The following is a 21,587-nucleotide window of genomic DNA, read 5'->3' on the forward strand; positions in this document are numbered from 1 at the left end:
GGTCGGGCAGAAGAGAGGATACCGACATGTGGGGTGGTGTGAAAGGAGGCACCCGACCGGCTGCGTCCTTCCCATGGCGCTGAAGGACGGCGCCAGTGCGGCCTGGTCCCACCTCCCAGGCCAGGTCGGCTGCTGGCTGGGTGGAGTGGGCGGGAGCCAGAACGACGCGAACAGAGGGGCAGCAGCGGCGAGCATGGCCGCCGGCTGGGGCTGAGGACGAGGGCCCACCCCCTGCGCGGCGGGCGCGACGGTCTGGGCTTGCGCGGCGGGCGCGACGGCCTGCGCAGCGGCGAGGGAGGCAGCAGCCCGCGTGGTGTCCCTGTGCGCGACGGCCTGCGCGGCGAGCGCGGCGGGCGCAATGGCCTGCGCGGCAGCGAGGGAGGCGGCGGCCACAAAGGCGGCGGCGGCGGCCAGGTCTGCGGGCGCGACGGCCTGAGCCTGCGTGGCGGGCGCCCGCGCGGCCTGCGCGGCGGGCGTGACGGCCTGCGCGGCGCGACCCGCGCCCTGGAGCAGAGGAGGCGCCTGGGCGGCTGCCTGGAACAAAGGAGGGGCGGCCCTCGCGCCCTGGAACAGAGGAGCGGCGGCAGGGGCCGTGGATCCAGCGCCAGGAGGCAGTGCATGGCCAGCCCACGGGGAAGGCGGCCCTGGCGGCGGTGGTGCGTCCTGCGCCGCGGGTGGCATCCCGGGCGCAGGCCAAGGAAGGAAGGAGGGAGTAGCAGCGCCGTGGGCGGCGACCGCGGCTCTAGCAGCGGCGTCGGCGCTCCCTCCAGCAGCCACAACAGCGGCGCTTGCCGCGTCTGCGGCACCCACGGCGGCCACAGGAGGCAGTGGCGGCCCGTGGGGAGGTGGGGAAGATGGGCCAGGGGGCGGCGGCCCGTTGGGTCCCAACCCAGGAAGGGGCGGCCCATCAGGCGCGCCCCCAATAGCCTGGGCAGCCCCCTCCGCGCCCTCATACGCGCAGGGCGGAGTCCGCCAGAGGCGCAGGGCAGAGGAGGACGCGGCGGCGACCAAGGGCGCGGCGATGGCGACCTCGGCGGCGCGAGGAGCAGCGGCGCCAGCGACCTCCGCGCGCCCCCGCGACGGCGGCAGTGGCCGGATCTGTCGCAGGCGCACGGCCCCCTGCGCCGGCGGCCGTGACCCCCCCGCGCGCGCCAGCGGCGGCGGCAGCGGCGGCGGCTGCGGGGTCGGGCAGCGGCGACAGGGCCGCAAGACCGGCGGCGGGAGTGGGCTGCGCCGGCCGGATTTGCGGCCAGGAGGTTGGCGCAGTCGGAGCAGAGGAAGAGGGCAGGGAAGAGAGGGGAGGGAAGGAGGAGAAAGGGGGCGGCGGCGGAGGCTGCCGGCCGGTCATGGCGGCGGCGGCGGCGGCTACAGAAACCGCGCCCAGGAAACTCTAGCTGATACTATGTGAGTGAGAGGATATGAGAGAATAATAGCTTATCTTTCTCCAAACCCTAGAAGAGTGGGATATATAGATCATATATATGGGCCTCTAGATGTGCCTCTATACATGAGCTCAATATACTCCAACAGTATCCAAGCAAATACATATCTATTTTTTCAGGATACGACTAGAAACATATCCGGGGCGTATCCGTATCCGATATGTATCGAATACGGATACGCCACCTCCTAGTAGTATCCGCGTAACAGAGATCGCTGCTGTTCTGTACTCCGCTTTTCCTTTCCCCGTGCTCGAGCCAATCTGCCACTTGTTACGGCAGATGATTACATGCGGCGTCTTGAGATCACCAGCTGCTATATTGTTGCTGAACTGTCTGCTGATGATACTGCGAGTGATCGTGACGGTAACCAGTTGTCTCCGCGGATTGCCGTGGCCCTCCCCGGCTCAGACCACTGGCGCCGTGGACGACCACGTCGCCGGATTGGGGGAGCCACAGGCCCACAGCCATCCGAGCCCAGGGTTTCCCAGCCGTTTTCTGCCTCACCAAATCGACTCGAGTGGCGGGGAAAGTACTCGAGCGCGCGCGAGCCAAAGCCCATCCCTCCTTCCCCTCCCAGTTCCCGCAACCCCTCTAGCTAGCTACTCATGCCGCCGGCTGCGCTTCGCCTGGTCGCCGCCGCGGCCGGCGCCGCTCCGCCGCGCGCTCGCGGGGGCCGCACCGGGGCGCGGCGCGGCGGCGGGGCGCGCCTGCGCGCCAGAGCGGCGGCTGGGGAGGCCGCGCCGGCGCCTTCCCGGACCCAGGTGAGCCGCGGGGCCGCGATGCAGTAGGGTCGTCCAGATTGATGCGTTGATGTAGGGTTGACACGAACAGAAATGTCACGCAAATTGATGAGAATGTTGCCGATAAAAAGTTGAAGCATCAATGCACAACCCATCACTCTGATGGGGACAATTTTGAGGCTAATGTAGCAGCACGGGTGGATGCCATGCCAATTCGCGGTTGACGTAATGGCGGTGATTTCAATCTGCGTCCTGTATTTTGATGTTTCCAGGGCACTCTGACTGCAGTAACTTCCACATAGTTATCGAGTGGATGGTGAATTAGTTTTTCTTTAGGTTCCTCATGTGAGTTTATGTCATGAAGGATTGACAGCACTGAGCGGTGCAGGTGATAATGGAGAAGATCTCTAGTGGTGAAGAAGTTGGGGGTGCTGGAGGAGCATACTCATACAGTGCACTGAAAAGATTGGATCAAATATGGTCTAGTATATGTGGACCACAAGTAGGTATGTGTTGGATAATCTAAACATTATACAGAGAAGTTCATCTAGATTTATTGTTTCTGATATTAACTCTACTAAGTTTGGCAATCATGATCGGTACATGGATTTGTATCTTTTACACGTGAGTTTTGGTTGCTTCATCTGTTATTCACCGCATACTGCTGCTGGAAACTCCAATTTGGCTCATCATATGGAAAGCTCTCCAAATCTATGAAAATCAGTTTGCTCAATAGGAAGCTTTTACAGGCTTTGCCAAACACCACTTCTTTGTAGAAATCTTTTGTCCAGACAATCATCGGATTGAAATGTGCCATACATATTTCATTTGTTTGATGAACTTCCTGGGGATGGGGGGCATGATTGGTAGTGCTGATAGTCAGCAGTTTACTTCTGAATGACTAACTGTATGGCTTTCCAGTTTAACAATGGACTTGCAACTGTATTTAGTAAAAAAGTTAAAAAATTGTAACTGAAAGTTTGAACATCTCTTTAATTACATACTGATGGAAATGTATGCATGCAGATTCCAAAGTCCCTGAAGTTGTTATTCGGGTTCAAGGGCCGTTGGCTGATTCTAATCTTGGTGCTGGTTCAGAGATATTTGATGTAATAGTGTGCGGTGGCACGTTAGGTATATTTGTAGCTACTGCCCTCAGTTCTAAAGGCCTTCGGGTTGGAATTATCGAAAGAAACATAATCAAAGGGGTAATTCAACCTTATATGGCTATTCCTGAGTTGTCCCAAGAACATTTTACTGAATCATGAAACATATCCCTATATCTGAAAAACAGAGGGAACAGGAGTGGAATATTTCAAGAAAGGAGCTTATGGAAATTGTGGAGATAGGCATCCTTTCGGAAGCAGAGCTTGAACAAATTATTTCAAGTGATTTCAATCCTGTAAGAACTTTCAGATCACAAATTGACATCAAATACTATTTTTGTTTAATCATCCTTTTTGTCTATAGACTCATCTTTTCCTTTTTTTTTTGCTGTGCAGAATAGATGCGGATTTGAGGATAAAGGTGAAATTTGGGTGGAGAACATTCTTAATCTTGGTATTTCGTAAGTTATCTACTGGTGCCACATATAAATCAGCTTTCATTAGTTTGTATTGTGCCAGTTTCAAGATCTTGGAAAATGCATGCTGCCCACGTGATTTTGATGTTCAAGAAATATGCAAGACGATAGAGTATAAATATACCATTGAACAAATATGCTCTTTGTTTGTACTTATGGCATAGTCTGAAAAAAAAAACTAGACCTGCGGGGGGAGACCGCCCCCACGGCATTACACTAAGAAGTAGACCTTCTCAAGCAAGTCTAGAAAATCCCCGAACCCTTGTCACACCCATACATAGTGGTCCGTTACCCGTGAGAAAGGCCGGACCCCAACTATGCTTTGGACATGAGACAAGTGAGGAGATTTTTTTCAACGCGCATAACAAACTGCACCACCTCCGGCCAGAAATTCAACCCCGTGAGGGTTCGAACCCTGGCCGGCAGGGTGCCGAGCGCAGCACTAGACCAATCGGTCTAGCGCTCGCTGGCCTTATGGTGGCATAGTCTGAAAAGGATAAATATGTAGTATCTGAAGTGGCAATGAGTAACAAAAGACTAACATGTATCTTGTTATCATTATATGGGTCTTCAACTTTTGTTTGCAAGTTGAATTCCTTCTGCCTTATATTTGGTTTATATTTTAAGGCAATTAGGAATGCCATATAAACTTATTTCTTGATTAAAAGTCATCTTCAGGATAATGAATTATTAGCAAAACAGAAAAACGGAACTTTGGTATATGGTATAGTAACAAGATTAATAGTGATACCCACATATAGTCTAGTTCCCTGTGTAATTTCTTGAAAGCTCTTCACATAATAAAGAAATAATCTTAGCTGATCTATCAGTATATTTTACATTTTCAGGCCTGCTAAACTTGTTGAAACCATGAAAGAACGCTTTATTTCTTCAGGAGGAGCAATATTTGAGGGGAAGAGTCTATCAAGCATTTATGTCTATGATGATCGTGCAGTAAGTAAATTTTATTTTGTCTACTTAGCCATATTAAAACTGCTTCAATGGAGATTTCTAAATTTTATAAGTACTTTTGGCATAATTTTTTTTTGTGTAATACTAATAGAATTATCCTTATCTAATTCTGAACGTATATTGTCTTGTTTTGACTAATATTAGAAAAAGACACTCGACCATGGGGATGGCTTCACTAATATAATAAACACTTATTTTAATCAAGAAATCATTCCATTTATTATGTATACTTTTAAATGTTCTTTTCAGAATCACTTTAGAGTTTAGACCAGTAGATCTATTGTTGTGCTAGTTTGGCATTAGATAGTTGGTATTTCCAAGCAAGGAGGTATTAACATTCCACTATTTTCCAACAGGTTCTAAAACTGAGTGATGGTGATTCCTTGCCTTGCCGACTTGTTGTTGATGCTATGGGTAATTTTTCTCCAATCGTGCGGCAGGTATTTCCACATATCTGTGTATCCAAAATCAAATCATAGTTGATAACTTAATACTACTGTTGGTGTATGTGTGAGTGGCCCATATGGCCTAGTGTTACGGCCCATCTAGAGGCCCATGTATAGGTGCTATATATCCCACCCTTCTAGGGTTTGGAGGAATACAACATTCTATTCTCTCCTACATGGTATCATAGTCTCTTTCTCCTCTCCTTCCTCTCCAGACGACGCCGCCGCCGTGGCCGGCCGCCGGCCGCCGGCGCCTCCACCCCTCTCCTCCTTCCCTCCCCTTCCCTCCTCTTCCTCTGCTGCGGCCGCCGCCTCCTCTACCGCGCCCCGACCTCCTGCACCGGCCGCCGCCTCCTCTGCCGCGATGGTCATCCTCGACCCCGTCTCGGACGCCGCCACCACGGCGCCCCTGCCCGGCCCTGCCGCCGCCGCCGCCGCCGCTGCGGGCGCGGGGGGGCGCAGGGGCCGCGGGCGCGGGGGGCGCGGCCGCCTGGCCCCGGCTGCCCCTACCCGACCCAGCCACCGCTGCGGGCGCTGGGGGCGCGGGCCCACCGGCGCCCGAGCTGCAGGCGCCCGCCGCCGCTGCCCAGGACGCTGCTGCCGCCGTCCAGGCTGCCGCCGCCGCCCACCGCGCCGCCGTCGCTGCGTGCAAGCAGCCCCTTCCCGCCGACGCCGCCCTTCCTGAGGTCCTCCCCGCGCCGGCCGCGCCCACGTGGTCTGGACTCGGGATGCCTCTCGTGGATGCGCCGTTCGCCGCTGCCGCCCTCCGTGGGCAGCAGGCCGACGCCGCTCTCGCCACGGCCCTCCTCGCCGCTAAGTCGGAGGCTTTAGCGGCTCAGGAGCGGGTCCGCGTGGCTGCCCTCGCTTGGGAGCGCGAGCGCGCCACGGCCGATGCTCGCTCTCCGGGTCGTCGAGGCGGAGCACTGCTTCCGTGTCTCCTCCGGCCAGCAGCCCGTCGTTCCCGAGCACGACGCCTCCTCTTCCCACCAAACCCCACCCCCTGGATCTGGACCCTGGCACGACTCGACCGACCCCATGGTCGCCCAGCTCCACCTCCAGGCCGCCGGCGTCCAGAACATCAGGGCCCTGGTCACTGTCCTCCTCGACCCCACGTCCCCCTCCTATGGACGCTGGCGGGACCAGGTTCTCCTCGCTCTCCTCCGCTACGCCCTCGACGACCACGTCCTCCTCGACACACCAATCGAGGCGCGGGATGTCGTGTGGCTGCTCCTCGACAGCGTCGCCATGTCCCGGATCTTTGGGACCATTTCCCTAGATCTTCAGGACATCGTCAGGACCCACCGCGGCACCGCGCGACAGGCCTGGCTGGTGTTCGAGGGGCAGTTCCTCGGCAACGCCGAGTTCCGCGCTCTCCAGCTCGACGCCACCTTCCGCACCTTCGAGCAGGGGGACCTCTCCGTTGATGAGTTATGCAGGAGGATGAAGGGCATGGCTGATGCTCTTCACGACCTCGGGTGTCCGGTGTCCGATCGGGTCTTGGTGCTCAATGTCCTGCGGGGTCTGAGCAGCACCTATGACCACCTGAGCAGGTGTACCGGCGTCGTTCGGCGCCGGCTCCGGCTCCGGAGTCTCCGCCGACTTGCTCTCGAGTCGAGCCGGCGGTGTACCACCCGCCAGTCATCCATCGGGATCCTTGGCATATCCATCTCATGGTGACTCGGCGGATGGTGTCTCAGGCCGCGACTCTCTCCGCCACCGAGGGAGAGCCGCGGGTCTCTCCGGTACCCTCCTCTGTCCGTGACGCCTTGGCGGATCCTCACTGGCGTCGCGCAATGGAAGAGGAGCACGCGGCTCTTTTTGCCAACCAGACGTGGGACCTCGTGACGCGTCCGTCTGGTTGCAATGTGGTCACTGCCAAGTGGATCTGGACGCATAAACGTCGGGCTGATGGCACACTGGAGCGCTACAAGGCTCGCTGGGTTCTCCGGGGTTTCACCCAGCGGCCTGGTGTGGACTATGATGAGACCTTCAGTCCAGTGATGAAGCCTGCTACTGTGCGCACGGTCCTCTCACTCTTGCTCTCTCGCTCTTGCTCTCTCGCTCTTGGCCTGTGCACCAGCTGGATGTGAAGAATGCGCTTCTTCATGGCACTCTGTCAGAGACTGTCTACTGCTCTCAGCCAGCGGGATTTGTGGACTCCAGTCGTCCGGACATGGTCTGTTGGCTCAACAAGTCTCTCTATGGTCTGAAGCAAACTCCTCAGGCTTGGTATTCTCGGTTCGCCATGTTCTTGCTGACATTGGGGTTCACTGAGGCCAAGTCTGACACTTCTCTCTTCATCTACCGCCGTGGGGATGAGACTGCCTACCTGCTGCTTTATGTTGATGACATTGTGCTCACAGCCTCCAGTCAGCAGTTGCTTCAGTGCGTCATCTCCTCCCTGCAGCAGGAGTTTGCTATGAAGGACCTTGGTTAGCTCCACCACTTCTTGGGTGTTACTGTTGAGCCTCGCCCTTCTGGTCTTCTCCTTCATCAGCGGCAGTATGCTCTCGATATCCTGGAGCGGGCTGGGATGACTGATTGCAAGCCCTGCTCCACTCCAGTCGACACTCAGACTCAGGCGAAGCTGTCTGCTGATATGGGTGATCCAGTGGCTGATCCTACTGCCTACCGGAGTCTTGTCGGTGCCTTGCAGTACCTCACCTTCACCAGGCCGGACCTCACCTACGCTGTTCAGCAGGTCTGTCTTCACATGCATGATCCCCGGTAGTCACACCTTGCTGCGCTGAAGCGTCTCCTCCGCTACGTCCGTGGCACTGTTGACTTCGACATGGTGCTTCACCGCTCGCCCTCTGCTGAGCTGGTTGTCTACACCGACGCTGACTGGGCTGGCTGTACGGACACTCGCCGCTCCACTTCCGGCTATGCCGTCTTCCTGGGCGGCAACCTGGTCTTCTGGTCGTCCAAGCGGCAGCCGGTTGTCTCCCGCTGCAGTGCCGAGACGGAGTATTGTACTGTCGCTAACGGCGTGGCAGAGGCGTCCTGACCACAACAGCTCTTGGCGGAGCTCCATAGCCCGCTCGCCAAGATCACGCTCGTCTATTGCGACAATGTCAGCGCCGTGTATCTCTCCACCAACCCCGTTCAACATCAGCGGACGAAGCATATGGATATCGACTTGCACTTCGTGCGCGATGTTCGGGTACTCCATGTCCCGACCACCTCTCAATTTGCTGACATCTTCACCAAGGGTCTCCTCTCCTCGACCTTCTCGGAGTTTCGCTCCAGCCTCAACGTAGCAGGTGGCTAGTTGTGGCTGCGGGGGGTGTTTGCCCTGTGTGTGCTTTTTTATTGTCCAGTCTTGAACTCCGCTGCGCCGGTAGTACAGACTGCGGGGGGGGGGGGGTGTTGGTGTATGTGTGAGTGGCCCATATGACCCAGTGTTACGGCCCATCTAGAGGCCCATGTATAGGTGCTATATATCCCACCCTTTTAGGGTTTGGAGGAATACAACACTCTATTCTCTCCTACTACTACGAATGAGGCTTCCAACTTGTTTGATTTAGGAGTAGGTAGCAGCACCTTTCTCTCAATGCTGCTTTAGTTTCTTGTATGGTGCCACTTAGTACAATAATGGTAGTTTCTGAAGATTATATTCCTGTCATACAAGTTATCATGTGCTTACACCTATAGGGCCATGTTATCTAGTCGTCCGACTAATCGCGATTAGTCACGATTAGTCGGGCTTATCGGTCCAGTGACCCCGATAAGGGACACCGAGTAGGTCTGGGCGACTAGTTTTCTAGTCGTCCGACTAGTCGCGATTAGTCGCGTCGATCAGATTGGAAAACGATCAGACTTGAGATTGTTTTGTGGGCTGTTTGAGTTGTGGGCCTCGGCCGGTGACGGCTGGCAAGGTGGCCCATTAGGTTTTTAGTATATAGAGGCTGAGACAGAGTTCTAGACAGTTCACAAATCATCTCACACAAGTAAGTGAAAAATCGACCATCATTGTTGTCTTCATGCTTGCTTTTTATTAAGTAATATGCAGTACATATATCATATTGGTCCTGGGACATATAGGACGACTAGGCTCGACTAATCGGCCTGATCGACGATTTGAAAACATGGCTATAGGGACATACGGTGGTGGTGTTTCACTCAGTTTGAACAGTACGATAAGTTCATTAGTATCCCAGGGTTGGCTAAGCATATTTTAGGCTTTACGACTGTGCAAACCAAGTTCCATGTTTACAATATAGAAGTAACTTTTGAGCAAAGTTTTTACTACATCAAAAATAAAAATGACATGCATGGAAACAGAACTTGGTTTCCGTAACTTTTACTAAGGGCTTGTTTGGGAGGGCTTATTATGGCTCAGCTTCACCAGTTTTGCGCAAATCGAGGCACTGTAGCGTGAAGCCATTTTGTAAGCTTGGGCTAAAATGAACTAGAAGCCAGGTGAAACCAGTTTTTTTTTGGCTTCATTGGCTTTGGATTTGGCTTCACTAGTGAAGCTCTCCCAAGCGGGCACTAAAAGGGAAGCTAGGAAGCACTGGCGGAAGTTAGTGATATAGTTTGTAAAGTGTTTCAAATTTCCATAGATCTGAAGCTGTCATCTTCATTACTTCAAGATTTTGGGATTATTGAACACTGTGCCTGTATCTAACTTTATTTTATTAGTCGCATATCCATCTTACTGCTGCTGTCATTTCCTGATTCCACTCTACAAATCAGTTATGACTCTTTTGTCCTTGTGCAAGATCCGGTCTGGTAGAAAACCAGATGGAATGTGCCTTGTTGTTGGTGCTTGTGCTCGTGGATTTGAAAAAAATACAACAAGTGATATTATTTTCAGTAGCTCATCAGTAAATAGAGCTGGAAATTCAGGAGTACAACTCTTCTGGGAGGTAAATGTTTCTTTGTCAATCAGCCTTTTTAATGCAAAATCATAGCAATGAACTTGGATGTCTAAACTTTGACATGTTCTCCACATTATTGTACTTTGTTCCACAAATGCAGCATTTTTTATAAAGAACAAAAGTGCTTTTGACACAGTTACCATCTATTCTTTTTGACTCTCAGTTACCATCCTCTTTTCACGATATCAGCTATCTTGTGAAATAGTTAAAAAATACTGTTTCATGAACTGCTAAAAATTAATCCAAATCGTGTAAAAAAAATCCAAATGGGATTCAAACCCTTTTGATGTTATATTCCTTGTCTCATTTGATCTGAGCGTTTCTGTAGGCATTTCCTGCTGGTTCTGGTCCCAATGATCGTACAACGTACATGTTCACTTATGTTGATCCAAAATTTGGGGGCCCTAAGCTAGAAGAACTTTTGGAAGTGTTTTGGAATCTTATGCCTGCTTACCAGGTGAATGATCGTCTGTCATATACTTACAGATTGCAAAGCTAACAGGATTCTTCGTCATTAGCAGCTTTGGTATCTTTTTATAGTCGAGTATCATTTATACAATTTGCTTTTGTACTTAAAGAATCATTAGTCAATCAAGGAACATGATCTTTCAATTATTATGTACATTCATGGTGCACGACGTATCCTGATATAGAAATGTACATAGCAAAAATGTGTTGCACTATTAGACATTATTATCAATTACTGGTAATCGGATGAAAGGTACAACATACGAGGACAAGCAGTGAGGCAGTTGTGATCTTTCTATGTTGATCGGTCCACCTTCCTTTTCTCTTAGGAGTCCAATATGACATTGTTAAGTATCCTTCTTGTTTATTGCTCTGCTGATTTTCCAAATTAATGGACACGGTTGGCTTTGATTTACAACAAAAATGATCTGGTGTCTCCATGGAAGTTTATCTGTTTGATAGGCTTACTGCTTACACCAATTCATCAACTGCATAGTTGTATATGGTCTAACAATAGCATATGTAAGCTGAAATGTTGAAAACAGTTGAACTTAAAATTGTGATAAACCAGTTTGTCAGCAATTTGGTATGCATTGCTGTACATTATGAGCTTGCTAATTTACATGTGTTTGTAAATCATATTATTTATTCATTGTTTGTTTTGTTTTTGTAGGATGTAGTTCTTGAAAATCTGGATATAAAGAGAGTTATATTTGGAATTTTCCCAACTTACCGGGATAGGTATATATCCTATGTCCTTCTTTTGTCATGCCAATTTATGGCATATTGTATTCACGGTCATGGGTGTTCCTTGGCTGAATGTGTGAGAAGTTTTATATGAAGAAAACAAATGCTCATTTGGACTTGAGAACTGTACATTTTGTTAATACATATCTAGCATAAACACGAGTGATAAGTCCCAAGATTTAGCTTTGCTGATCATTATCTGGGCTGTATCTGCAGAGTTTCATAGTTTACATGTCCTTCTCTTCTGATTATGCCATTATTGGCACTTTCGTGTTTAGGTTTATGTGCAAAGTCTGACACCATCAATTCCACCATTTCAGCCCCTTACCAGCTGCATTTGACCGCATCTTACAGGTATGTGATTTCTGTTATCAGAAGCTCTATTGGTCATGCATCTGTTCTTAACCCCCTGATGCCGTTGCACTTCAGGTTGGTGATGCTAGTGGAATACAGTCGCCTGTTTCATTGTTAGGTTTTGGAAGCTTGACGAGACATCTTGGTCGTTTGTCAAATGGTTGTTTGTTGAATTTCACTCGTCTTTAATGCATTATTGTTTTATACATTAAAAATATATATTTTTTTACTCGATTAAAAAATATATGTTTGCTCTAACATTAATGAAAAACCGAGTCAACTCGGTAAATCATCACAAACTTACGCCTCTCTTAACTCATTTGTATCACAAAACTACACTTTCTAGACTACACCAATAGTTAGGAAATCAACTGGCATCCTCAGCCCATATGTTAAGATGCTAGTAATTTAGATGTTAAGACACAGTATTACTTTTATTGCTATGAATCTTGCATGCCTTTACTTTTGCTGTGGTATGCTATCCATTTGGTTTCACATTCTTTCTTCTTTTTATTCTTTGGAGCTAAAGGTATATATGAAGCAGTTGAAGGAGATTTCCTGGATGCACATAGTTTGCGGCTGCTGAACCCTTACATGGTTAGTATACTCCATAGCCCTTTCATTATAATATGAAGTGGAGTAGAACCTAATTAGGTTTTCAGTATTGCAGCCAAATTTAAGTGCATCATGGCTGTTCCAACGAGCGATGTCAGTAAGGCCGCATGTCGATGTGTCACCAACCTTTATTAATGAGCTTCTCTTTGCTAATTTTCAGTCGATGAAGGTAACTTGGGTTACTTAAAAGATAAGCCAGTGTCAATTGTTTTATTTATCTTATAATTTTGATTCTTTTTTCAATATCAGAAGCTTGGGGATTCTGTACTCCGGCCATTTCTCCAGGTTGTTACTTGCACATTGTACTAAAACCCAGGAATTTACATTGTTATATCCATATACAAAATACTGTTGAAGTTGTGCATTTGCAGGACGTGATACAATTTGGACCTCTGGTGAAAACTTTGGGTCTAGTAATGCTCAATCGGCCACAAATTCTCCCTTCAATATTTAAGCAGGTAAAACTTGTGAAAAATAGCACAATCTCCCATTTTTCTCTTTTGAGTTCATACAAGCTGCGACGCCTTGGCAAATCCCTGCATTAAGGTTTGGCAAACTGGAGTTTAGTAGAACATTGATTCTGCTTTCTTCCAGGTTGGACTTGGAGTCATCCTTGAGTGGTCAGGCCATTTTCTGATGCTTGGTTACTACACTTTTCTTTCTACCTTCATCGATCCAGTCACGAGGTACAATGGATGGCATCTCTCTAGTGTCAAAATCCACACTTCTGTACGTCTAACATTCTGGCATGCTTGCTATTTTCACGACATTTTGAAGGTCTTGGGTCGAATCCTTGCCTCCAAGGGATAAATATCAATGGAAACGGTATCTTGAAGCATGGAGATACGGAGCTGGTTTAGATTATCGTCAAGGGGAATAAACAGCTTCATTTTAAAGAACTCAGGTCTCCCTTAGAAAAACAAGAAACAAGTATAGATAGATCTCTATGTGAGCTTTCCGTTAGAGGAAAACATTTTGAGAACAGCACAGATAGAATCACTGATTGAAAAGTCTGTTTCACTTGTAACTTACTACTTCGCTGAACTCCTGAAGTGAATATGTGTTGTCTACATCATTTTTCCAATAATGCTGAATCAAGTTCAGTGTGGTTTGATGTGTGCTGAATAATGTATCAACTATACAACAACAACAACAACATAGCCTTTTTTCCCAAGCAAGTTGGGGTAGGCTAGAGATGAAACCCGAAAGAAATAAGTTCAAGGTTCAGGCACATTGATAGCTAGTCTCCAAGCGCTCCTATCCAAAGCTATCTCTTTAGAGAGATTCCAATCCTTAAGGTCTCTCTTAACCGACTCATCCCACGTCAGTTTATGTCTACCTCTACCCCTCTTTACATTATCGACCCGCTCAAAAACCCCATTACGCACCGGCGCCTCAGGAGGCCTTCGTTGGACATGTCCAAATAATGTATCAACTATGCAAGCTGAAAATAAATGCCTTGTGTTTTGCATGTGGAACAACAATTAACTTCCATTTTATCAAATAAACAAGCCATACAGGGAGACTGTGATTTGTTTCACCGTCAGATCAGATAGCCACTCCTGTGAATAATGAACCGGTGGTCCAAAATGGTCTCTCTTTTTCTTCCATGAAATGATCTATTTAGCTAGCCAATGACAAAACATGTCAATGCAACAATAAAACAAGTCGCAACAAGTGTTATTCTAATCCTGCATTTTGGACAATATACATTATCAAGTCTACAGAAGGAGCAGTATTGGTTTGTAAGATTCACCAATATTCACAGTAACAGATTGGGATGACTGGATGAGGTTGTGCTTTGGTGCAAGGCCACAACAGAGTATGCAATTCCTCAATTACAAGATGCACATTTGCATTAAAAAGAATATTTCCAGGATACACTTGAAGCAGATGGACCTGTGTGGAGTGCCTTAAAAAACTTTTCTATGTCAAAAACTATCACACTATCAACAACTGTTGCTATCTTTTAACACACTCGATCTGGATAGTCAGATCCTGAACCCCAGCTTCATGAAATATTCGTGAAGCTCTATTTCTTATGGAAGACTTGTCAGCTTCTGCGGATACATGTAGATGAAAAGTGCCTACAATGTCAGTATTTGTTAAGTTCCATACATGAACATTATCGACTCCAAGGACACCTTCAATCTTCATAACATCATCCAAAGCTGCAGTCAAATCCTTTTCATGACTCCTCGGGACTCTCTGCAACAGAATTTCAGCAGAATTCCTTAACAATGGAAGAACAGAAGATATGATCATTACTGAAATGAATACTGAGCATATAGGGTCGGCTATAAGCCATCCCTTGTACTTGATCAGTAAGGTTGATATTACAACACCAACGCTTCCCATTGTGTCAGCAAGGACATGCAAGAAGATTCCTTCCATGTTGTGGTCAATGTGATGCCGGTGTCCTGACTTCTTAGGGTTTCCAGATTCCGATGAGGTCAGTAATTCTTTTGAAGAGTGACCTTCTGTGCCGTGAGAATGCATATTGCTAAGAGGAATCTCAAGAAGCTGTTGCCCAATACTAATACTGCTGCAATTTTGATGAGCATGATCTCCGCTGTGATGGCAATGTTCTGAATGGTCATTGCGATGATGCTCATGGCCATGGCTATGGCTATGTTTATCCTTGCAGGTGTTATCCATCAGATTGTTATGAATGCCCTCACAATTACTATTACCTCGGTGATCATGGTTATGCCTCTCACCTCCATGGTGACCAGAACATGCCTTCGCATGATTAACAGTGTGATGATCATGATCATGATGTTGGTGATCTTCATGGCCATCATGCTGGTGATCTTCATGGTCATGATGATGTGAATGAGAATGTGAGTGGGAATGAGAATGGGAATGGGAGTGAGAACAGGTACCACCATGAGCATGATGGTGCTCCTCGTGAAAGAAAACCAATCCAATGATGTTTACGACAAGTCCACCAATTGAAACTGTCAAAAGACTACTAGTTGATATTTCCCGAGGCTCAAGAATCCTCTCAAATGACTCCAACACGATCAGCGCACCAACAAGAACCAAGAACACTGCATTAACATACCCTGACAGTACCTCAAACCTGCCCCTTCCAAAGTTGTACATCCCATTCGCAGGCAATCTTGCAATGTAGGATGCATAGAGACCAATTGCCAATGCAGCACAATCAAACAACATATGGCAAGCATCAGAAATCAACCCAAGGCTATCACTCATGAACCCACTGCCAAATTCCACAAACATGTAAGCTGTATTGATCAAGAGAAATGCAGCAATCTTCCTTGACTTGCGCTCACTCAGGATATGCCTGACTGGACCCATGACTGCCTCATAAACCGACTCTGACACATCTTCGCTCCCAAGCTCCACAAATCCTGCAGGAGCCAGCTCCCTGCTGGCGATCCACAAGAGGAACCCGCAGATCAAGAAACCCGGTAAAGACAGCTTCGGGTAGTACACCAGCTCAAGAACAAGAGTGCACAAGAACGTCATTGCAAAATCCACACTTGGCCTACCACTGCCGCCATCATGCTCCTGCCGCCGGCCCAAAGCCATCCCAAAGACGGACGCGTTAAGCAGCGCCCACCAGAGCGGGCCGGTCGGCATTTCTCCATCAAGGCGGTCGCTGGCGTCGCTGCCACCGAAAAAGAAGACACCCACAAGGGTCGGCACGGAGAGGATGGCAGCGGCGAGTGCAAAGGCCGCCGCTCGCGCGCGCCGACTGCGCGTGGCATGTCGCGTGGTGGCCGAGTGTTCCGCCGAGGAAAGGAAGCCAGAGGCGAACGGGATCGCGAGGGCCACGGAAGAGGATCGGGGTATGCAGAACAGGGATAGAGCCGCGACGGCGACGGAGAGGACGCGGCGGCGGGAGGGACGGCGGAGGGCGCGGGCGAGCAGGGCGCCGGCGGACTCCGCGAGGACGAGGAGGCCGGGGGAGGGGAGGACGCGGAGGGCGACGAGGCGGAGGAGGAGGGAGAGCGCGAGGAGGAGGGCCGGGCGGAGGAGGGCGGGGAGCCCCGGGAACGGGTGGTGGGGCTGGTGGGCCTTGCGGGAGGCGGCGGCGAGGTGGAGGAGGAGGAGCGCGGCGGCGGCGAGCAGCGCGAGGAGCGGGGGCAGCGCGAGCGCGTGGGCCAGGGAGGGGAGCGCGCGCGCGGCGGGCGCGAGGAGGAAGAGCGCGTGCAGCACGAGAAGCCGGAGGAGCGCGGCGGCGTACGGGGACGAGGGGGAGGCGGATGAGGCGGAGGGGAGGCCGCGGGTTTTGGACGGGGTGGGGAGCGGCGTGGAGGGGAAGCGGAAGGACGGGTGCGCGGAGAGCCGCGGCGGCACGGACAGCCGGAGGTGCGGCGCGTGGCGGCCGGACATGGCCGGCGGCGGCGGATCGGGGGCGGAGGTCGGGGGTAGGGGACCGGACGAGGCGAGGAGTGGACTATGGACTATGGACTAGTCGTCACACCAGTGGCCTCGCGCCGTCGGTGGTTGGTTTGGAAAGGATGGGCCGTGATTTCCTAAAAAAAATAATGGGCCTCGTGGCCCAAATCCAGGGCTGAAACCCAAGTGGACCGGGTCGAACCTTTTCCTGGATAATCCAGCGGTTTTTTTATTTTTTATTTTCGTTTTTTACAAAAATATATTTTCGTGTTCGAAATTTACATGAATATACCCCGGCCGCCCAGCTGCCGGGCGGCCGGGACCTGGCCGCCCGGCAGCCGGGCGGCAGGGGCTTATCTGAAAAAAAAAACTCGACAAAAAATTGCGCCGAGGTCCCTGGAGAACCGGCCGCCCGGCAGCGGGGCGGCCAGTCCTCCAGGCCGCCCGACTGCGGGGCGACCGGCCCCCCGACCCTATATAAGCTATTGGCTGCCCCTCACCCCCTCATTTGCCTCACTAAAAATCCAGAAAAAAAGAAAAGAGAGGGAGGGAGGGAGAGGAGGGGTGAGGGAGAGCCAAAGCGGCGAAGGCCTGCCGGATTTTCAAGCCGGCGACTGTAGGTAACTAAAATTTTCTACATTTTATAAATAGATTATGTTGTAATTATTTTTTTGAAATAGTAGATTAGCAATCAGTTCAATTATTGTTAGGAGTGATTAGTGGTACATTTAGGTGCAGTTACTGATAGTGATTAGCGTTGATATGGTACATTTAGTGTTAGATTTAGTATTAGAAAATAATAGAAAATTATTAGAGAAGTATTAGAAAAAAAATTGCAAGATAATATTAGAAAATTGTAGAAAATGTTAGGAAATTGTAGAAAATTATAGAAAATGTTAGAAAATTGTAGAGAATGTTAGAAAATTGTAGAAAATTATAGAAACTATTTTGTTAAAACAGTAGATTAGCAATCAGTTTAATTATTATTAGGACTGATTAGTGGTACATTTAGGTGTAGTTAGTTGTAGTGATTAGAGTTGATATAGTACATTAGCAATCTAATTAATTAATCTTAAAAATTGCAAGATAATATTAGAAATGTTAGAAAATGTTAGAAATTATTAGAAATTATTATAAATCGTTAGAAAATCTTAGAAATTATTTAGGAAATATAAGAAACTATTAGAAATATTTAGATGTGTGTGATTGTATTGTATTGTTTTGATCTTACGTGGTAGGTATGGCCGGGGTTACTCCTGCGTTGCTTGACCCAACAATAGACTCGGGTCACCGGTCCTTCCTTGCGAAGGTTCAGCACCAAGAACTAAACGTGCTGCGTCCACGTCTACCTGCAGAGTTGGTTGCTGTAGACCCACGATGGGTGCCCAGGTGATAAGTCGTCTATTTTCTGTTTTTATCCGTTATACATTTCGTTATATAATGTATTAACATTTGTGCACTGTATGATGCAGGCTAAGCGAGGCAGGTCTTCTCACTGTGGCTCGTCTTGCTGAGAGTGCTTTGGTGAAGCTAGACATGTCTCTACTTTCAGCTCTCGTTGACAGATGGAGACCTGAGACACACACGTTCCACCTCCCTTGTGGGGAGATGGCACCGACCCTGCAGGACGTTGCGATGCTGCTTGGTCTTTCTATCACCGGAGACGCTGTCGGGCCCCGTGTGGTACCTTCTACGTGGCTGGAGGATCTTGAGGAACGTTTTGCAGGTGTTGCCACCACGATTGATCCTGAAGATTTCAATGAGCACCCACAGTCGAAAGGCTCTTCCAAGTCATGGCTCCTACAGTTTCAGGTACAATTTCGTACAAAACGATGTGTTGATGTATTTTATGGCTTTGAAATAACTCATGTGTTTCTTATTCTCAATGTTCGTACTTCTCAATGAGTACAGCGTGACTAGATCACTCGAGGCATACCTGCTGTGGTTGTTTGGGTACATCATGTTCAACAACTCACACGGCCACTATGTGGATAGGGTGCTTCTGCCCTACGCACAGGAGATCGCCGATGCAGATGAGGATGCCATACCCTTATATAGTTGGGGTTCAGCAGTTCTTGCATGCACATATCGTGGATTCTGCAATGCATCACAGCAGAATGATAGGAATGCTGTCCTAACGGGGTGCCCAATTCTGCTACAGCTTTGGTCTTACGAGAGGATTGCTATCGGTCGTCCCATGATTGACCAGTCACCGTACACGCCAGATATATACGGTGACACGGAGGACGACAGACCCACCATGGGGACTCTCTGGTACTCTCGACAGGTATGGACCCGATAAAAATTTATATTCTATGCATACTATGGTCATACATTGTTCCCTCAATACATTTCTTATGGACACATAATTTTTATTTTTGCAGAAAACATGGGCACATGTACAGACCCGGCGGTCTTATCCTGAGTTTGTTGCCGAATTTGATCGATTGACCCCAAAAAAACATTGTGTGGGAGCCATATAGTCCTTCGGCTATAGCCGCACGTGCACCGCTTGGGATATCTTCGGTGTGCACACAGGACCAGGGCCTATGGATGACTACTGCAGCTTTGGTGTACGACGTTGCAGTTGAGGCCCATTGCCCGGATAGAGTCATGAGGCAGTTCGGTCGACGCCAGTCTTTCCCTGTGTCTTCAGCGTTGGATCGTGTTCAACGCCACGATCATAGGTAACAAAAATGTATGAGCACCCATGTACTAATAACGTGAAACTAATTTATATTTAACGTACAGTTTATCAAGGGCTGGACATCCTTTCTCGACAATGTGGGTCACTAGATTACAACCATGGGTGGCTGCGTGAGATGATGCAGGCGAGCAGTTGGCTGAGGATACCGGTCCACACACTGAGCCTTCGTTTCGGGTGTACCTGACCTGGTACGAACCGAAGACTCGTTGCCGTTTGACGTATGTTGACATGCATCCACAGCCGCATGTTGCGACTTCGCAGGATCCCTATGCACGACACAGGGATGAGGCATTAGCTGGGGCGGTGAGTAAATGTTGACGGCATTTTCGATTTTTTAAGATTTGTATACTAAATTTTTTTGGTTGCAGTTCGAGACCTGTAGGTTGCTTGAATTAGATTGCTCACTGAATATAATGAGGATTCATGGCGGGTCTACGATGAGCATGCCGGCACAACTTGAGGCCTGGACCACTCAACGTGATAGAGCCCGAGGCATTCTTCAGGCCTTTGGTACGCGGACGGAGTACGAGGATTCCTACGGATCGTCGCAAACGTCGACGTCGGTTCCTTGTGGTCCCGCATGGCAGCAGCCTCCCTTATACCACCGACAGTACGAATGTATGGTGTGATATTTACCGATCCATATGTTTATATGCAGTATTTAAATACGACTCCACACAAGGTACGGGTACCCCGGTTCTCAGCCCTATGGAGGGCCAGGTGCCTCGCAAGGGGCTCCATTTCAAGGAACCCAGTTTAGCTCTATGCCACATGCTGGAGGGACTTTAGGTAAATATGTGGTGCATAATTTTATTTGCTTATATTTTATGGTCGAAGGCTCATACGTTATTCTTTATACTCAAGATCACAACAGTTCACCGGAGCGGGGCCGTCTTCGTATCACACTATGCCGCCACTAGGAGGATACGAAGGAGCTTCTTCCTATCCACCACCACCACCACCACCTCCAACACAGGGTACGTACAAATAATTTGTACGGAATTGCATTCCCCTATTGAATGTTGCTTAAAATTTTTTTTGTCATCTGTAGGGTGGTCTGAAGACAACGACGCGGCCTCCTTGGAGGACTTTACACGGTTGTTTGCTACGCCTGCCCAGGACGATGATCCCAGCTTGCATACACCTGTGGCTCTGTTACTCTGTCCTGCCAGAGACGTGAGGCCACCGGAACGTCATAGCTACCCTACAGATCACGTACACGCACAACGTAAGAGAGGTCGGAATGGTAGGGGTGGTTAGTTGTTGGCACTTGTTTATCTATTGTTATTATGGACTGTTTCGACTGTTCGGATTATGGTTGTTTATGATTGTGATAGTTTACTTGTCATTTGTTTCTATAGATATTATTGATGAGAACTTATTATGTTTGTGGGTTCCATAATGCTCGTGAAATAAGCGAAGTTCTTGCGAATTTTTTCCGTGATTTAATGAAGGACAAGTTAGGTGCGGGAGGAGTTAGCGGCCGAGATCCCGCCGACGATGATGACGATTACCGCATAGAGAGTAAATTTCGTGACACGCTCGTATAGCTCAAAATAGGGACCATAGTGTATGTAGCTGCGAGTACGAGATCACAGGTTGCCACTGCTCAGCACGACGATCACGGGTTTCTCATATGTCGCATTGTTTGCCCAGACAAACGTGACAAAAGACGACAGCCCAATAGCAGCACCCTTTCACCATTTCAAAAAGATGTGACAACACGGCAACCACACCAGCTCACCTTCAAAGCAGTCTCTCGGGCGAGGACGATGGAACTGTCATTCTACAGCGAAGGTCTGTGGCGTGTAGTGGGGAAGGCGGCATCTAGGCACGATTGACCGAGCGGCAGCGATGCAGTGCTGTGAGTCTGCATGCACTTAGATGCTCTGCATGCACAGAGATGCATCGAGTAGTCAGTTCGAGAATTGAATACTCTTCACTGTGTTGTCATGTAGGCTTTTTCAGGTGCATTTACACTCCACACTCCGAGTAGCAGACCTTTGTGCGCCTATAAATACTCCGAAGTTTGTGAACTCCCAGCAGCACTCAAACACCAAAGCTCATTGTATACCCAATGTCTGGAGGTGGGTCTAGCGGGAAGAATTACTATGGTTTTGGGAAAGGAAAAAGGGGAAGAAAGGGAGACCCCATAATATGGGAGGGGCCTCTTGGACCCGATTCCTTTCCAGAACTAGTGTTTAAGTTTCCGCCACAGCACAAGAGTGAATTTACCAATGAAACTCCTCTTCGACAATAC

General features: G+C 49.2%; 2 protein-coding genes and 2 long non-coding RNA genes across 5 annotated transcripts; 3 read left to right on the forward strand and 1 right to left on the reverse strand.

Moving 5' to 3' along the window:
* Positions 1-1,982: 1,982 nt before the first annotated feature.
* Positions 1,983-13,363, forward strand: LOC120712372. 2 transcript variants are annotated; one of them, XM_039998138.1, is made up of 18 exons: positions 1,983-2,203; positions 2,571-2,688; positions 3,209-3,390; positions 3,477-3,584; positions 3,685-3,749; positions 4,613-4,718; positions 5,093-5,176; positions 9,907-10,053; positions 10,394-10,522; positions 11,207-11,274; positions 11,601-11,634; positions 11,710-11,794; positions 12,164-12,231; positions 12,305-12,418; positions 12,502-12,534; positions 12,621-12,707; positions 12,844-12,935; positions 13,027-13,363. In XM_039998138.1, the coding sequence occupies exons 1-18, from the start codon at positions 2,048-2,050 to the stop codon at positions 13,127-13,129; spliced, it is 1,779 nt and encodes a 592-aa protein (XP_039854072.1). In that variant the 5' UTR covers positions 1,983-2,047; the 3' UTR covers positions 13,130-13,363. The 2 variants fall into 2 exon arrangements, with proteins under 2 accessions (XP_039854072.1, XP_039854071.1); XM_039998137.1 differs by having other exon boundaries at positions 1,984-2,203; positions 12,499-12,534; positions 13,027-13,336.
* Positions 13,364-13,908: 545 nt separating this feature from the next.
* Positions 13,909-16,700, reverse strand: LOC120712371. The gene has a single exon (XM_039998136.1). It carries the CDS (start codon positions 16,612-16,614, stop codon positions 14,212-14,214), a length of 2,403 nt encoding a protein of 800 aa, XP_039854070.1. The 5' UTR covers positions 16,615-16,700; the 3' UTR covers positions 13,909-14,211.
* Positions 16,701-18,707: 2,007 nt separating this feature from the next.
* On the forward strand, positions 18,708-19,606 carry LOC120639193. The gene is made up of 3 exons (XR_005661314.1): positions 18,708-18,907; positions 19,005-19,307; positions 19,372-19,606. It is a non-coding gene; the product is annotated as an uncharacterized LOC120639193 (long non-coding RNA).
* Positions 19,607-20,190: 584 nt separating this feature from the next.
* On the forward strand, positions 20,191-20,704 carry LOC120639194. Its single transcript, XR_005661315.1, has 2 exons — positions 20,191-20,304; positions 20,379-20,704. It is a non-coding gene; the product is annotated as an uncharacterized LOC120639194 (long non-coding RNA).
* The last annotated feature ends 883 nt before the right edge of the window (positions 20,705-21,587 follow it).

Source organism: Panicum virgatum, chromosome 6K (assembly GCF_016808335.1).
Source record: "Panicum virgatum strain AP13 chromosome 6K, P.virgatum_v5, whole genome shotgun sequence".
NCBI lineage: Eukaryota > Viridiplantae > Streptophyta > Magnoliopsida > Poales > Poaceae > Panicum > Panicum virgatum.

Coding starts and splice junctions, on each gene's coding strand:
- LOC120712372 (XM_039998137.1), top strand. CDS start 2,048: ATGCCGCCGGCTGCGCTTCGCCTGGTCGCCGCCGCGGCCGGCGCCGCT. Junction 3,391..3,476: donor AAAGAAACATAATCAAAGGG/GTAATTCAACCT, acceptor TCTGAAAAACAG/AGGGAACAGGAGTGGAATAT. Junction 11,275..11,600: donor TTCCCAACTTACCGGGATAG/GTATATATCCTA, acceptor CCACCATTTCAG/CCCCTTACCAGCTGCATTTG.
- LOC120712371 (XM_039998136.1), bottom strand. CDS start 16,614: ATGTCCGGCCGCCACGCGCCGCACCTCCGGCTGTCCGTGCCGCCGCGG.